Source organism: Eptesicus fuscus, chromosome 14 (genome assembly GCF_027574615.1).
Source record: "Eptesicus fuscus isolate TK198812 chromosome 14, DD_ASM_mEF_20220401, whole genome shotgun sequence".
In the NCBI taxonomy this organism is placed as follows: domain Eukaryota; kingdom Metazoa; phylum Chordata; class Mammalia; order Chiroptera; family Vespertilionidae; genus Eptesicus; species Eptesicus fuscus.
Genome location: NC_072486.1, coordinates 8373164 through 8391251, shown reverse-complemented (window position 1 = coordinate 8391251; position 18088 = coordinate 8373164). Strand labels below are relative to the sequence as shown.

Sequence of the window (18088 nt, the reverse complement as noted above, 5' to 3'; positions counted from 1 at the left end):
GGGCACCAACCACCCACCCCTTTGGCCGTTCTTACCAGGAAGGAGGCTGTTGGTGAAGGGAGAGTTGGACTTTCACACAAAAGCTCTTTATTTCCCTTAAGAAAGATAGTGCTCTCACACTGAGCCCTGGAGCCATTGCTTCGGATAATAGGAGGTATCTGTTAATGCTCCCGTTGGCAGGTGTATAGAATATTGACAAAGGAAATGCAAATGGTGCTGCATTTATTCGCGGGGCTGCTTGGGAAAAGGGAGGCTGGGCTTTGAACAGAGCATAAATACCATCGCAGCTGTCCTCACATGTAGATTCTGTGCAGGGTCCTCTATACTATAGGGCGCACGTAGTAGGGGCGCAGATCGAAGCGGGACCGCCGGTCAGCATTGCATCTGCTGCGTTCTAGCTGCGTGACCCGGAAGCAGGCCAGTGACTTCGGCTCTCTGGGTCACAGTTCCCTTTGCCAAGTGTTCTCTGTGAGGTTGTTTACACAAATATCATGCCGTGCAGATGCCCTTTCGCTTCACAGTATGTTTTAGAGGCCTTTCAATGTCAGCATTGTTGTGCCGTGTGTCACTTACGTATGTAGTCTATGTGTGTCATCCGTGCCGTGGCCTAAACGTGGCATAAAATACCACGGATGGCGGCGGCCCGCGTGTCACCGGCTCTTGCTCACGGAGATGTGCGCATTTCCATTCGCAGTTACTGACAAGGCCTCTGTGTGCAGCGCAGGCAAGTACTTCCCTGGGAGTGGACTCAGCAGTGGGCTTGTTGAACTGGAGGAAATGACCTTTTGTATTTTAATGAGGCTGCTGACCCCCCTGCAGATCGCTGCCCTCCGGCCCCTGGGACCCAGGATGTCCTTCCTCCATCCACAGCAGTTCCGGTGGATCTTCACTTGGCCAATCTGGTGAGTCACAGCCTGGCTTTCATTTGCGCGTCCCGATTGCTCACGAGGCTGAGGGTATTGCCACAGACACCACTGAAGGAGGAGAGCGACGGCTCCGGGAAGCCGATCCTGGGCTGGTCCAGGAGCGATGCCCCCCGGGACCCGCGTGGGTGGTGCAGGATGAGGAGGGCGTCCGACACTGAGAACAGTAGCGTCACCCAGGCAACCAGACACAGGCCCGAACCCAAGGCCTCCTCAACTGCCCGGGGGTCCCTCTCACCGGGGGTCCCTCTCACCGAGTGTCCCTCACTCTCTGAACTGTCACTCTCTGAACTTGGGAGCTTGAGTGGCGAGGATTATAGCCTGTTGGCTGCAGTTTGTTTTAGTTGTCTATTGTTGCATAGCAAATTACCCCAAACGTAACGGTTAGGACAACAGAGTCACTGATTCGCTCATGTGCTGTGGTTTGGGGAAGGCTCAGTGGTGCAATCCTGAATTGTCTGATGAGCCTGGAGCATTCAAGAGGGCTTCTTCATTCACAGGCCTGGAGCCTGGGCTGGGCTGGCGGAACCAGCTGGGGCCTGTGTGTGTGTGTGTGTGTGTGTGTGTGTGGACAGATATCTCTCTGGGGCCCCTCCAAACAGCATGGCTCAGCCCTGCCCCGGGGCTCCTGTGGGCATGTGGCTGCCCACGTAGGCAGAGTTGGGACCAGGAGCAACTAGGGGCTGCCTCTAGCCAAAGTAGGGGTCCCCCCTACTGGGAGGAGAATGGTGGGTTTGCGGAGAAGGAAGAGATATTGCCCTGACCTCACAGCCCAACTCATTGTCCCGCTCTCCCCTTCAAAGCCCTGCTCACATTTGGGCTCCTTGGAGAAGCCCGATGAGACGGCCAGAAGGTAAGGGAGCATTGCACGCACACTGTCGTGGGCTGAATGCTTGTGTCCCCCCGGCCCCCCAATTAATATGTCCAAGTCCTCACCCCCATGTGCTGGAATTAGGAGATGGGCCCTTGGGAGGAGTGCTGGGATGAGGCCGTGAGGAGGAGCCTCCTCGTGGGATTTTCGTCGTGTGTATCTACTCCTATCACTGCCAGCGCTGTGATGCTTAGTGAGAGGCACACACAGACTCCGCAGAGCGCCCGGAGAGCCCCGGGGAAGGTTCCTCCGTTTACTCCCAGTTGGCAATCTTCAGTGATCCTCGGAGCTTTTCCCGGGAAAGGCTTTCGTGGGCAGCTTGGAGCCCACACCATGGCCACTCAGCAGAAGTCCGCTGGGAAAGGCCACGTGCTTTCCACGGAAGCTCCTCATCTCAAGGCTCACCCTCCAGGAGAAAGGACCTGGCCAGGCAAGCCGTGGGCAGACGCCTTGGCCACATCACTCGGGCACTCCGCTCTCCCGGCAAGGCCCAGGATCGTCAGTGGCTCCCAACTGCCCGGAGACTAAGTCCAAACTCCTCCTCTGCTCCTGCAGGGGGGTCAGCCTGCAGGGGAGCGTCCCTCTTGGCAGGGGGCGCAGGCTGTGCAAAAGCGTGGCCGTGTGACCTGGCGTGGCTGACTGCGCTTACTGAGTGAGGATGGGGAGCAAATCTTCCCAAGTCATCCGGGACTTCCTGTGTCTCCTGCCCTGGCCACGAAACTCAGGAGCACCCCCTGCGCTAGGAGAATGAAAATGCCCTCTTGGAGGGGGCAGTGCCCTTCTGAGGTGCGGACCACTGGTGGGGACTGTAACCGGTGGGCCCAGGCCGGGTGAGGCTGGGTGCATGGAGGAGCAGGGGAACAGGGATGGAGGGATGAGAAGGATCCAAGCAGGGCTGTGAGCCAGGGAAGGGGCTGTGCCTGGGTCCCGTGTCCTGCCCATGGGGTCCTCCCTCTCCCAGAACAGAGCCACAGCCTATCAGCTTCCCCAGAGCTGGGCACGAGGCCTTTCCTCTCCTCTCCACCCCACTCCTTCCTCACCTTCAAACCCTGCCCACCCCCCACCACTACTGCTGACACTGCGTGCCAGAGAGGGCTCTGTGTGTAGGACACGCTTGGCAAGCTGGCCTGAGCCCTGAGCCTTTGCCAGGACGATACGGTTGTCCTGGCTCTCAGCATGGTGAGACCACCCGCCAGGAGAGCCTGCAGATGGGTGGGGCATGTCCTCATGACAGGGAGGACTTGGTTGGCTTTCTAGGCCCTAAGAGTCCCCTCCCTGCCCCCTCCTCCCACCCCCGGCTTCCTTCATGTATGAGGTGTCCTGGCCTGGGGTAGCCAGCCACTGGGTCAGAGCCACTGCCACTGACTGGCCTGGGGCAGAGGCCACTGGGTCCTGTCAGCGGCGGGGCCTGGAGCCCCGCCTCTCCCAGGCCCTCCTGGAGTCAGGACTCCTGTCCCTGCTCGCCGGGCGGCCTGGCCCTTCCCCCGGAGAGACAGGCTGCAGGGGCCACCCATTGGGACTCCCCCAGGGCTGGGCTCCTCCCCAGAAGCAGGGCTGGACTGGCATTGTTGATATGTTTAGGTTGCCTAATGCAATCCCACCTTGACTTTGCATAGCCTTGCGTTTGCTCTTCGAAGTCCTGTCACATCAACCCATCCAACGCAGCACCTCTCCCCGGGCCTGGCGCAGCCAAAGCCTTCTCATCCCCAGATGTAAACGGTGTGTGTGTGTGGGGGGGGAGGGGGGAGCTCGGGAGGCCACTCAGACCCGCCAGTGGGCAGCCCCCACCCCAACAGAAAGATGAATGGGGGCCTCGGGACCCCCATGGTCCCCCAATCCCCCCATCTGTGGACAGTGCAGAGAGAGACAGCCAGCGGGCGTGTGCCTAGAGAGGCTTATTAGTCTAACCGGGCCCACAGGCATCTTAGAGGGAGCTGGCAGCTTAGCCAGCCTGTGAGTTGGAGTCATGCAAATAGCTGAATTTGGTTTTAATTTATTTGCAGATGAACATCCCTCCCCAGAGGTGGGAGGAGGGGGAGTGCACAATCCCGTTTTAATTATTTGGGGCATTATTGACAGCCCTCTGAGCTGTGCGCAGGCCTCGGGGCGACTGATCTCCAGTGAGTCCCCCTTCCTTCTCGACTGCTCTTCACAATTACATCACCAGACACGGTCCTGGGCCCATGAGCCCCCACCTCCGCCCCTGCTGCAGGGCCCCGCCCCTCTGCCTCAGGCCTTGTGAACAGAGCTTTGGTGAGAGCCTCTGAGCCCCGTCCTAGGCACGAGTGGAGGTAGCCAATGCAGAGGCCTGAGGTCCCCCAGGAGCCTCTTCACACTCACCCCTCTCTGGGCCTTGAGGTCAGTCCAATCCTGTCACTCCTCCCCTCCAGTACCTGCAATGGCTCCCACCTCATGCAGAGAAAGAGCCCGGCCTCACAGCAGCCCACAAGGTTCTCCGTGCATGGGGACATGCGTGCACATGTGCACACACAGTTCTACATGAAGAACACACTCACCACTCACACACATGCCTGCAGGCACACGTGTCCCCTGGGTGGGCACACACGGACCCTTGCATGAACAACACACACATCCAGCCACCCACATCCTGCATGCATGCATTCACAGATGCCACGTGAATAGCGCTCCCTCTCTCTCTTACACACATACACACAGTCCCGGGAACTTGCCAGGCACTCTCCCAGCTCAGCGCCTTCACTCTGGCTGTGCCCTCTGCTCGATACCTGCTTGGCTCCCTCTCTTAACGCTTGCCTTAACTGGCACCTCATAGAGGCCCTTCCCACTGGTGTGCCCCACCCAGGCAGCTGCCCCTCCAGCAGACATTGCCTTGCAGAAGGAGGGCCACCTGCCCTGGACCATTTCTCTGCCTCTCCCTTTCCACTGCTGGGGCAGCCCGCAGCCCATGACGGACAGATGAATAGATGGGGGCAAAGGCGTCGAGGGGGGCTGACGCCTTTCTGTCATGCATGCCCCAGAGCTCCCTGGGGACCGGCCTGCAGCCAGGATCCCGCTGACGCCACATCCATTCCGCCTGCACTGCCTGCCTTCCTTCAGCTCACCACATGCAGGTACCCTGAGCCAGCTCTGCTCCGGGCGGGGTGGCAGGCTCACTTTTTAGAATAGTGAACCCCATTGGTCGCCTACATCCTTTCCATTTCCCGCTGGACTTCCTGCTTTATTGTTCCTAACTTATCATCTTCTAATATACCATTTTACTCATTTTTTTTTTTCTCTCCCAACTTAGAAGGCAAAGTCCTACTGAAGAGACAGGGTTTTATCTGTTTTGTTCTCTCTGTTTACTGCCTGCACACAGTAGGTGCTCAGTAAACAGTGAGCGAATGATCACCCACATTTTATAGACCCAGCATCTGAAAGCTCAGGTGTTGGAGCCAGGATTCAAACCCAGGTCTGTCTGTCTGTTGACGGAGTTATGCAGATCCATAAGCCGCCTTTCCGGCCCCTCCACCCTGGGGTAGGAGCACCCGCTTGGTAGGTGCGATGGCACAGCCAGCGTGGAACTCCACACTCTCATGTACTGACTGTGTGGCCCTGGGCCTCAGCTCCCGCGTCCACACAATGGAGAGACTGAATCACTCGGCGATCATTGAGGAGCACCCAGCATGTGCCAGGCACTGTGCTAGGTGTTGGGGACAGACACAGTCTTGCCACCGAGGAGCATGTGGCCTCGTGGGAAAGCCTGATGTAGCACAGACATTTCCAAATAATTAAATAATTACCCGAGTATAAATACAGCTCCTCACAGCCTTGCCTGGCTTAGGGGAGATGTGAGCTCACCTCCGCATAGGGACCCCCATGTGAGTTAAGCGCCTTCTCCTTTATAAACCTGCCCCCCCCCCCCGCCACAAAGAGCTTCTCTGCTGGGGTGAGGCTTGGCACAACCTCAACACCAAGAGGTAGCCAGAGCCGGGAGATTTGTTTCCTCTGGAGGCCTCAGGCACAGGCCCTCTCGCCACCTCTGCCCGCAGCTTTCTGCCCTGCACTGCCCTCTAGTGACCACGAGGAGACATTGCCATCTCACATAGTCCCATCTCTGCAGCCAGGACCGGGAGACCCAGCTGGTGTGGTAGGAGGCGGACTGGCCTGCTGCTGACCTCTGACATAAGACGCAGGGACCCCCAAGAACACAGTGGAAGCAGTTAGGAAACACTGGGATTGAGCAGAAGGCTAGCAAACGGAGGCTGCCCTTTTCCCTGGGTGAGGGTTCCCGCACACCTTGTCGGAAGCTGATCAGAGCGGGAACAAGGGCTGGAGGAGAGAAAGAGTCCGGGCTGTAGCCAGGACACGTAGGCAGGAGGTCCCGACTGGTTCAGGGAGCCCGCGTGGTGGCTGCAGGACACGGGGCAACATCCAGTTGTGGAGGGACCTCATGCCGAGGGCCAAGATTTCAACAGGGTGGAGGCACGGCGGCATTTGTCTGGGAGGCTGCTTGGAGGAGGATGGACCGGGGTCGGGACTTTGGGAATGGACAGCCCAGTGAGGGGCCCACGCTACATTCAGAGAGCCTGAGGGCCTTCGTGTGGGCCAGGGGCTCCCCGGTGGAGAAAGGCTGACACCCCTCCCGCATCCTAGAGTGGACATGCCAGCCCAGTGCCATGAGCCGGCTGGAATGTGAGCTGACTGGCCGTGTGGGCAAGGAGGGTCTCAAGACCTAGAACCTCATAAAGGTTCTTCTAGGGTAATGACCCTAGGCCTTCCCAAAGGTCTGAGAGCCCGTGCTCTTGGCCATATGGACCAAGCAGCTGACTCCCTTCCCTGCCGGCCTGGATTAGCTGACCACTCTCTGAGGCTCCATGGTCAGCCCGGTCCATGGTAACCTGGCCTCACAGGGACCCTGGGGGACCGCCTCAGAATCTCTGCTCCTCTCCACGGATGACCGGATGGTAGAACCTTTCTTCCTTCCTTCCCTTCTCCTCCCTTCCTTTCTTCCTTCCCCTCCTCTCCCTCCCCTCCTTCCTTTCTTCCTTCCTGCCTCCCTGCCTCCCTGCCAGTCGCATCTATCTATCTATCTATCTATCTACCTACCTACCTACCTACCTATCTATCATCTCTTTCCTTTCCCTCTATCATCTATATCTACTGTGACTACATTACATGTAGTGGCATGGACCCACCACCCAACCTGGTCCTTGGTGTAATCACTAATATGAGTTTTGTATTTCCCACTCCCTTGTTTTTAAACATACTTTTTATCACATAGTTTTAGCCATGTATGAACTTTGTATCAGAGTAATTTACTCTGTGTTATCTTACAGGATTTGCTTTTCATCAGTCAATGTGATAGCTGCAATGCAGGGAGGAGAGAGAAGATGCGTAGAGGTTATAACGTGGTCTGTGGTGTTACAGTGATTTCCTCAGGAGCCTGAGGAGTGTGGTACACTTGCTTCCCAAGTGTGATTGCAAGGGGATTTTATTGTATTATTATTTAATTTTTAAAAAATTGACTTCAGAGAGGAAGGGGGAGGGGAGAGAGAGAGAGAGAGAGAGAGAGAGAGAGAGAGAGAGAGAGAGAACATCAATGATGATAGAGAATTATTGATCGGCTGCTTCCTGCATGCCCCACACTAGGGATTGAGCCCACAACTCTGGCATGTGCCCTGACAAGTAATCAAACCGTGACCTCCTGGTTCATAGGTTGATGCTCAACCACTGAGCCAGGCCAGCCAGGCTGCAAGGGGATTTTAGACGAAAGCATAACTTTCCGCTTTGGTATGTGTTTTAATGTGTATTAGAGATTTAACAAGCACATCCAGCATGTGATTTTGTGAATATTACTGCCTGGGAGCACTTTCCTTTTAAAATAAACTTAAAAATATATATGTCGGTTAAAAAATTCATAAGTGACAGTATAGGTGTTATGGGCTGAATTGTGTCCCTCCAAATCCACATGTTGAAGCCCTAAACTGCTATCTCAGAGAGTGGCTGTATATGGAGACAGAACCTTTAATGTGGCCTGTAAGTTAAAATGAGATCATTAGGGAGGGTCCAAATCCAATATGTCTGGTGTCCTTTAAACATTTTTTTCCCCTATTTTTATTGATTTCAGAGAGGAAGGGAGAGGGAGAGAAAGATAGAAACATCAATGATGAGAGAGAATCATTAATTGGCTGCCTCCTGCATGGCCCCTACGGGGGATTGAGCCCACAACTCCGGCATGTGCCCTGACCAGAAATCGAACCGTGACCTCCTGGTTCAAAGGTTGATGCTCACTCACTGAGCCACACTGGCCAGGCTGGTGTCCTTGTAAGAAGAAGAGATTAGGACAAGACCATGTGAGGACATAGGGAGATGACAAGCCTCAGAAGATTCCGAACTCGCTGACACTTGATTTTGGAGCCTCGCCCTCTGGAATTGTGAGGGTGACCGCTCTGTTGCCTGAGCCTCCCCTTCTGCTGTACTTACACAGCAGCACCAGCGCACTCATCCACCAGGTGATGGGCAGGTGGGGTGCCCCAAGTCACTGAGGTGGAGGGGGTTGGTACTGGGCAAAGGCGTGGGTTTGGCTGGAATCCAGCTTTGCCCGTTCCTAGCTGTGCGACCTACAGCAAAATCAAAAGCTCTTTGAATCTCAGTGTCTCCTTTTGAAGAAGGGAACCAGTAGCAAGCACCTGCCTGGAAGTTGTAGGATTGAAGATGCGATAATAATGTATGTCAAATGCTTGGTGCTCAATAACCAACAGTCTCCTTATGGGGAGAGCAGGCCCCAAGTGGGGGAGGGGCTTGTCCTTTCATTTCAGTGCTGAGTAGGCGGAGCCCTGGGCTTCTGTGCCCCTCGCAGTCCAGGCCAGCGAGGTCAGTGGGCCCCAGGTGACCCCAGGAGCCAGCGGTGGCGCTGCCAGTGACCTCTAGGGGCCACGTGGCTGGCTGCGGGTTGACTCCCCCAGGATCAAGGAGGCAGACATCCTCCCCATGTCTCGTCTTGGGAAACGCAGACTCAGACTGGAGCGGTGACTTGTTCCAGGCCACCCAGATGGGCAGGGCAGGGACCCGAGCCCGGAGTGGGTGGCCGGCCCTGGCGCTGCGCGGCCCGGGGCTTCTGTCTGTGGGCGGGACTGAAGGACGCCCCGCCCCCGACGGCTCCAGGAAGGGGCGGAGTTTCCCGGCGCCGCGGACTCGTCGCCACGGCAACGCGGCCTTACTGGCCAACCGACCCGGGCCTGGGGCTGCGCGGCGGGCCTCGCGGGCAGAGCCGGGCATGGACAGCCTCTTCGTGGAGGAGGTGGCCGCCTCCCTGGTCCGGGAGTTCCTCAGCAGAAAGGTACGTGGCGTCGCCTGCGCAGATCCGGCCAGTCGCTGTGATTTGGGGCGCACAGGGGCTCCCCGGCAACCTGTGCACCTTCGGGGAGGGAGACCTCCCCCGGCTGCTGCCGGCCTCAGGGATGCCCGACGAAGCGCCGCTTTCCTGGCCGGAATGGGGTTCTGCACGTCCCAGGACCCCTTCTCGTCACCTCCCGCTCGAAGGGCAGGACCGCGGCCCCGGGCCTGGCCGGTCCCCTCCGGGCTGAGGGTGGCCCAGGGGCGATGGCCCAGCGCCGGCCTCCGTGGCGAACCCAGCCCGAGGCCTCTTTCCCGCCTGGAAAAACTGCGCCCCCAAAAAGGGAGCCCCAGGAGCTCACAAAGTTCCCCCTCCAGTCACGTGCGTCCACAGTGAAGTCCTTGCTGTGGGTTTGGTTTTTAGTTCTGCGGCCTGGTCCCAGGAGAGGTTTTGGGGGGCTGGGAGGTTGGGGAGGACCTTCGCTCTCCCCTGCCCCGTCCGTGGAGCTGAGGGCACCCCGGGAGAGAGGTGGCTGGGGTGCTGGCGGAGGAGAGCGCAGGGACAGCACCCATTACTCCTTCTACACAAAGGGACTGACCACCTGCCCGGGGTTTTGGGTCCCGGTGGAGTCCCGTTAGGCGGGTCGATGGACCCTTGTCTGGGATTAAAACACACACACACACACAAAAGAAGAAACTATGTTTTTAAAAAAAGTATATTTTTACTGATCTCAGAGAGGAAGGGAGAGACAGAAATGTCGACGATAAGAGAGAATCATTGATGCGCTGCCCCACACTGGGGATGGAGCCTGCAACCCGGGCATGTGCTCTGAGGGGAATCGAACCCTGACCTCCTGGTTCATAGGTTGTCGCTCAACCGCTGAGCCCCGCCCCCGACTGGGCAATAAGCAGCGTTTTGAATGGAGGAAAGGGTAGGACTTTGGAGTCAGAGCAGTTAAATGTCCGCTACCAGCTACAGTGAGCTTGGGCACGCGGCTCACTGTCTCGGTTTTCTTTTCTTTCTCTTTATTTATATTTTATTTTCTTACATGCAATAAATATTACTATTTCAAGGAAAATTATTTTAAGTGTAATAATGTCACATGCAATAAACATTAATATTTCGAGAAAAACAATTTTAAACATCATAATATTACCAAAACTGTACTAACATAGTATAATATCACACAAGTTGTAGGAAATATTAAAAATCTGCAAATAACAGTATTACTTCTGTTATATTCTAAAATGTCCCCCCGCCCCGGCTCTATTTTTGTTCATCAGTTTATGTTGTGCATTATATTCCACAAATGAGTGAGATCATGTGATATTCATCTTTCTCCGACTGGCTTATTTCGCTTAGCATAACGCTCTCTAGATCCATCCATGCTGTTGCAAATGGTTAGAGTTCCTTTTTCACAGCAGCATAGTATTCCACTGTGTACCACAGTTTTTTAATCCACTCATCTGCTGATGGGCACTTAGGGTGTTTCCAAATCTTAGCTATTGTAAATTGTGCTGCTGTGAATGTAGGGGTGCATAAATCCTTTCTGATTTCTTGGGATATATTCCTAGAAGTGGGATTACTGGCTCAAATGGGAGTTCCATTTTTAGTTTTTTGAGGAAACTCTATACTGTTCTCCACAGTGGCTGCACCAGTCTGCATTCCCACCAGCAGTGCACGAGGGTTCCTTTTTCTCCGCATCCTCGCCAGCACTTGTCGTTTGTTGATTTGTTGATGATAGCCACTCTGACAGGTGTGAGATGGTACCTCATTGTCGTTTTGATTTGCATCTCTTAGATGATTAGTGACTTTGAGCATATTTTCATATGTCTCTTGGCCGTCTATATGTCCTCTTTCGAAAAGTGTCTATTTAGGTCCTTTGCCCACTGCTGTCTCGATTTTCTTACCTATAATATAGGAATAAGAAGACGGTCCCCTGGCAGATTTATAATGAGGGTTAATAATAATATATGGGCAGCTCCCAAGCACTGTGTGGTGCACATAGTAGGTATTCAACATTGTCTCCTCCCCATCTCTGATGTGCACCTGTTTTGAAAGTCTTTGTTTGCTTTTCAAACGTGTATTTTTTAAATATATATATTTTTTTATTTCAGAGGAAGTAGAGGGAGAGAGAGATAGAAACATCAATGATGAAAGAGAATCATTGAACGGCTGCCTCCTGCACACCCCCTACTGGGGATCGAGCCTGCAAGCTGGGCATGTGCCCTTGACCAGAATCGAACCTGGGACTCTTTGGTCCACAGGCCAGCCCTCTATCCACTGAGCCAAAACAGCTAGGGCTAAACATGTATTTTTATTAAAAAAAAACTTTTTTAAAGGCGTGTGGCTTCATTGTCATGCTCTGTTTTTATGGCTAATTGCCTTTCCATCGCCAAGTCCCGGCTGGACGTTGGATATGTCAGTGACAGGCCCACGAGGCTCACCACTACCGTCATTTTTTAAAAGTCTGGCTAGCCCAATCAATGATTTTCTCTCATCATTGATGTTTCTTTCTCTTTCTCCCTCTCCCTTCCTCTCTGAAATCAATAAAAACATTTAACAAGAAATAAAAGTCTGGCTATCAAGCAAAACTCTCAGAGTTTTCTTCATGCCTTTCCTTTCTTGAGTACCAGTGAATTCTCAAGTCCTCACCTGATGTCCAAGGCCCCCTTACCATCCCACTCTCAGTTCTAGATTCTTCCACATGCTCTTCCCTGGTCCACCCAAGTCCCATTTCCTCCAAGAGGTCTTCTCAGGCAACTCCCGTTGGAATGAGTGGCTCATCTTGTCTGGTTCCTTCACTGATGCTCAAGTTATAGTTTACCCTTCTGTCTCTCTCACCTGCCAGATAGGTCCACACAGCCGACGCCTGAACTGGGTGGAACTTTGACAATCGTCTGGCTCACCCGGCCTCTCGCCCTCGCATTTTTTAATCTGGGCACCTACAGCCCTGGGAGGAGAAAGGAGGTGCCCACCACCCCGCAGCAAGTCATTGAGAGCTGGGGCTGCAGCCCAGGCTGACTGCTGTTCTCCTCGTCTCCTGCCCCGGGGCAGAGACCATGCACTCCCCACAGGGCTCGGCACAGGCAGGCGCCAGCAGCTGTAGTCATGAGAGTTCCTATCATGGTTCGAGGAACCTTCTAGGTGCTCGTTTGTTTTCTCAAATCTTATAACAGTCCTGAAAGGCAGGTATAACCGCTCCCTTTCCTGCAAGACTATCATGAGAATAGGAGGCAAAGACACTTGCCCAGGGCGAGAAGTCAGATCCCGTTAGAATGAAATCCCAGCGAAGGTCTCTCCAAGGTCTCCTACAAGGCTGTCTGTGACCTGGCTCCCCGCTCCCCCTGGGACCTCATTCCTCGACCCTGCATTGTACCCAGCTACTACTCTCCAAGTGTGACCTCCTCTCAGGGGGAGTCATGACAGTGTCCTGGTGATGTCAGGATCCATTGCGCTGACTCCTGGTGGCCCCAGCCTCCCAGGTTCGTGGCCCCTCTCCTGTAGGGACAGCCCCATCCTACCTCTGCCGCTCTTTCCTGTGGCCCTGCCCTAGGTTTGTCATTACCAGCCCCGCGTCCTTTCCATAATCTCAGTTCCATGTACCCCACCATTCTCATATCCAGTTCCCCTCCCCTGATGCGATCGCTGGACCAGCTGCTGCCCAGCAGAGGAGGACCCCCCCTCAGAGGTCTCCTCATCACCTTGATGGCGGCGAAGCCATGGTGAAGCCCAGGGGAGAGGCTGGAGCCTGCTCTCGGGCCTCCCTAACGCTCGGCATTTGCCAGCTCACACCCCCTTTCTTTCTGTGCCCCTACGAAGGCTTTCTTTTTGTCCTCTTTGGTTCGGGATGTGTTCCTACCTCTTGTCTCACATATTCTTCTTGCCTCACTTCATGGCCACAGCAGCTTGTCCTGTTTTCCCAGCCGCGGAGCCTCTGCAGAAGTCTGAGCACAGAGGCGAGGGGAGCAGTCCAGGCCTGTTTAGCACTGAGGTCTGGGTCCTTCCAGAGCGGGGGCTCCCCCTGGGCCAGGCTGAGCTGTTTGTGAGGCATCTCTCCTCGTCCTCCACCGTTTGAGGGTCACCATGGCCTGGCGGGCGAGATGGGCAGCCAAAGTGCTGTGGTTGTTTCTCAGCTGGGCCTTCTGGGAGTTCAAGTCTGGGCGATGGAACGTGGCTGGGCCTGGGTCCCAGCATCACTGCTCACAGCCCCACTAGGTGGCTGCACTGTGTTACTTGGAGCGAATCAACGCTGGCTCCAGTATCGGAGAAAAGGAGGGAATGAATACTGGCCTTCTGTTTGTCTTTCCTTTTGTTTGCTTTTAAAGCTTCCTATTCTGTGGCTCCCAATCAGGGCCAAACCCTGGGCTCCTGAGCCAGCCTGGGGTGTCAGCTGACTTCCCCTTTCCTTTTCTGTAAAATGGCCCAACAACGCCTGTCTCACTTGTAAGATTCAGAATAGTAATTGTGAAGAGAGGTCAAGTGTGAAGGTCATGTGAAAGTGAATTCTTCAGTCAGTGAGGAAGGCAGGATAAGCATCGTCATAATAAACACCAGCAGTCCGCTGTTTACACTGCGCGTCAGAGAACAGAGGGTTTTGATTTAACGTGGTAACTGAGGCTTCCGATTCCCCACTCCCTCCCGCAGGGCCTGAAGAAGACGTGCGTGACCATGGACCAGGAACGCCCACGCTCCGATCTCAGCATAAACAGCAGAAACAACCTCCGCAAGGTTTTGCATCTTGAATTCCTCTACAAGGAGAACAAGGTACACGCTTGTAACGTGTGGCGTGATGTTCTGGAACTGAGTTTGGCACTGTCAAAGCAGGCATGGGCCCTGCCAGGCCGCCAGAGGTGGGCAGCGGGAGGCGGGCACACCTGCGGTCAGGGAGAAACAGACCCAACCAAGTGCTGCCGAGTCCCAGCTGTGAGTCAGTTCCAGCCCCAGCCAGTACCACGGGGTACTGCACATGCCCAGCCATGAGGCTCCTTTTGAACCCGAATCTGTAACAGTTATTCCCTGTGCTCCCTCCTCCCCCTGAGGCTATTTTTAGTCAGACTTTACTCAAGAACATAGTATTCAGTTTTACTAAAAATTTCCATTCCCTGCCTGCCTAAGGTTTTCCTTCTTCAGATCTGAGTAATACCTTGCTCTTTAATTCAGGCAAAGGGAAGCTTGGGTTCAGCCCCCAGGGGCATTGGAGTTGAGAATGGGTGGGGGTGGGTGGAACTTCCCCAATCCATGGCCTCTATCTCCCCCCCCCCCCCAATTACAAGCTCTCCTGGCACCTGTAGCTGTCCTTGCTGTGCTTGCCAAGGTTATGCGAGAGTATGTGTGGCTGTTTAGTTAGTATCTGCCTCCACTACCGCCTTGAACGCAGCAGGAGGCCAGAGATGGCATCTGTTTCGTTCACTGTTGTATCCCCATACTTACCATGCTGCCTGATGACGTAGTAGGTAGTCACTATGCATTTCTGGGTTATATGACTGACTGACTGAATAAATGAATGGATGGGTGGATGGTGAATGAAGCTGCCATTCTGCCTTAATTGCTCTTTCTGTTATGAAGACAGAACCTTCTAACTGGATTTAAGAATGGTCTCTCCTGCAGATGTTGCCTGGGGGTAGGGCACATATCACATTTGGAAAGAACCTAATGACCATGTAGGCTAGCATTTATCACAATTTTTAAAAAGGCTGTAAAGGACATCACCTGCAGAGGTTTTATGGAAAACAAAGGGTGGGGGCAGTCCTGTGTGAAACAGAAATGAAAAGATGCTGCCCTCTCGGCCTTCTGGGCAGCTTTTAACCACTGAGGGGACAGGAGACGGGAGCAGAGAGAGCGGCTTGTCCAGGTCTCTCGGAATTTCCCCATAGGAGCAGGGCAGGAACCAGATCTTCTCTTCCCAGTCCTGTCCCAGTAATGGCTGTCAAGCTTCCTTTAACCGGAACCCTTTTCTCAAGTGAAATCTGAGCAGTTGGGTTGGGATGGATCTGGGGCACCCCCAGCCCTCCGAGGCTGTTTCTGAGACACCCAGGGGAACCTCAGAACCACCCTCGTGCACATACAGCACTGTCCAGGGAGGAACTGGGCCGGGCTTCCCTCCATAAAGTGAAGGAAATCCAAGCAAACCTATAAACCGCCAGAGATGGGGGGCAGGAGGCGGGCCACCCAGGGACTGCTCAGGCGGCCGAAGGTCTTGTGCTCCACTCGGAGGAGAAAGGGCAGGGGCAGCCAGGGAGTCCTGGCAGAGGCTGAGGAAGGACATCGAATAGATGCCCCTCGTCCCCGGGCCCTGGGTTGACACTCGCGCCCCTCCATGTCCTGCATGCAGTCAGCTGAAGTCCTGCAGAAAGAAGATTAGTGACTCAGACCTCCAGACCCCTCATTGGCTGCATAAAGCAGGAGAGTGGACTGTGCATTTTAGAAAGATTTTTCCACAGAGAGTGAGACAGTTAACCAGAAAATTCAATGAACCATTCCGGGGCACTGGGGTTTTTCATGTAAATGCCTCTTTACCCAGTTTTCTAGCCATCTTTGCCATTCAAGTTATTTTTATATCTTTACTATACCATAGTCTCCCTAAGGTAACTATTGTTTAAAGGTACTTGAGATGTTTTCATTAGATCTTGATAAGTACCCTGATTATTTGATTTATATAGTGGTCATTAGCTATTAAACAATTAATTGGAGCTTAAAATGCTTATTAATTATCTGTTGCATAATGACATTGACATTCACACAAAGCCAGCAGGATTCCAGGGAAGCCCTGCAATTTAATGTTAATCCCAGTAGCTTGTCTTTCCCTATTAAGTATATGATAGATAAAAGTGCCTATATAGAATTGAGGCTTTGAGAAATGGTGCCTAGATTCATATAACGGTTGTGTTTCTTATGAGCAAAGTGATATGAAAAGCCATAAAGTATAATTTAGGTAACCAGGGCCCTAAATCTCCTGTATTGAAAGAAAAAACAATAAGGCTGAAATAAACTAAAATATATATCTCCCTCTTGACTCGCTTCCTTGTAAGTTTTATTTAGATTTAGATAAATATATTTTTGGGGTTTCATAATTTAAAAAAAAAAAGCCATCCTCTGATTTTGACTGCCTGATCAACCTGTTGAATTTGGTCCTCGCCCATTTGGTCCCAGAGTTCTGCTGTGTAGATCAGGGGAATAAGAAGGGGTGAGGTGGATGTGCCCAAGGGTTCCCTCTGTGCCAGGCTCTCCGTCAGGTGCTTTATTGCTCTGATTGCAAAATGCCACGCCGAATGCCCCACATCTGCCTGCACTTCCCGAGGGCTTGGTTTCCGGGCAAGTGGCGTGGGGACTGACACAGTTAGCTGGCCTGGTCCCTGAGGCCAGCCTGTGGATCTCTGCTTGGATAGCTGTCTGTCCACATTAATTAGGGGAATTGGAAAAGAAATCAGGGCTCCAATCTTTGCGATTTAAGATTCAGTGGGGCCTAGGAGTATGTATTTTTAAAAAATGTCCTAAGGTAATATTTGGTACAGTCAGGTTTAGGGAATACTGATTTTATTTATTTCCACAACCAACTACTGAAGAGTTTCATTGTATCTTCTTACTTCTTTAAGATTGGCGTGTAAACCTAGTCAACCCTGAGGGCCTCTCTGTGCTCTTTGCAGTAACCTGCTGCGTTCTCCAGTGTCCGGTGTCAGATGCAGGGGATATGAACTAAGAGAATATCCAGATCCTAAATGTTTACAAACTTTGGAGTTAGCAGTCCCTAAAGGCTTCATTTTTTAAATGAAAGGGTATATATTTTATAAAGTTATCCTTAGGAGGAAAAAACAAGATGAAATTGAAATTGAAATTTAATTGCCTGTCTTATGCAATGGAGGCTAGTTCTTTTAGGATAGAGATTTTTGTCTTCATCTGTCATAATCCAGTCCTTCAAATGCAATAATAGGCAGTCAGGAAACAATGCACGACTGAGAAGTTGACAAACTTATGTGACAGAATTAGAATAGCCATCTTTGCTACCATTCTTCTGAAACTGTACATGCAATTAATGAGATTTTTTTCTTCCACTGTTAGGCAAAGGAAAATCCTCTAAAAACAAGCCTTGAACTCATTACCAGATACTTTCTGGATCACTTTGAAAATACTGCTAACAACTTCACTCAAGAAACACCAATGCCTGCACTTTCACTTCCAAAGAAAAGTAACAAAGTACCGTTGAGATGCTCAGAGACCACACTGGTAAATATATATGACCTTGCAGATGAAGATGCAGCATGGAGAACATCGCTATCAGAAACCAGCAAAGCCAGGTATCTCTTCTGTTTACACTGTGGGTTAGTTTCCTGTTGCTGCTGTAACAAACGACTATAAACTCAGTGGCTGTAACAGTTTTCCAGAGAACCAGAACCAGTAGGAACCAAGAGTGTGTGTGTGTGTGTGTGTGTGTGTGTGTGTGTGTGTAGAGATTTATTTTTTGCTCGTGATTGTGGGGGTGGGCAAGTCTGAAATCTGTAGGGCATGCTGGCAACTCAGGCAGGATTTCTGTGTTACAGTCTCAAGGCAGAATTACTTCTTCTCTGGGAATCTCAGTTTTTGCTCTTAAGGTTTTCAACGGATTGAGTGAAGCCCACCCATATTACTCAGGCAGTCTCCTTTGCTTTACATCAACTGATTGTAGATGTTAATCACGTCTAAAAAATACTTTCATGGCAATATGTAGGCTAGTATTTGACCGAACAGCTGGGCACCACAGCCTAGCCAAATTGACATAAAATTTGACATATAAAAATATCACTGTGGTCTCTTAAATCAACACGAATGGTTATCTTGTAGTCCTGGAGGTCAGAGTCCAGAATTGGTTTCACTGGTTAATGGCACGGTGTAGGGCTTGTTCCTCCTAGAGACTCGGGAGAATCTGTTTCCTCTCCCTTTTCAGCTTTGGTGGCCGCCTACATTTCTTGGCTTGTATCACTTCCTCTGTCCTTTGGGTAGATCACTCCAACCTCTGCTCTGTCA

The 18088-nt window shown here is 52.6% G+C and overlaps 1 protein-coding gene across 1 annotated transcript in view; it reads left to right on the top strand.

The window, feature by feature from the left end:
* The first annotated feature begins 8979 nt into the window (after positions 1-8979).
* Positions 8980-18088, top strand: part of MINDY4 (MINDY lysine 48 deubiquitinase 4) — a 90352-nt gene continuing 81243 nt past the window's right edge. The window contains exons 1-3 of the mRNA XM_008147562.3: positions 8980-9091; positions 13736-13855; positions 17147-17382. Coding sequence (XP_008145784.2) covers positions 9029-9091; positions 13736-13855; positions 17147-17382 — 419 coding nt within the window. The 5' untranslated portion in view covers positions 8980-9028. The remainder of the gene's footprint in view (positions 9092-13735; positions 13856-17146; positions 17383-18088) is intronic.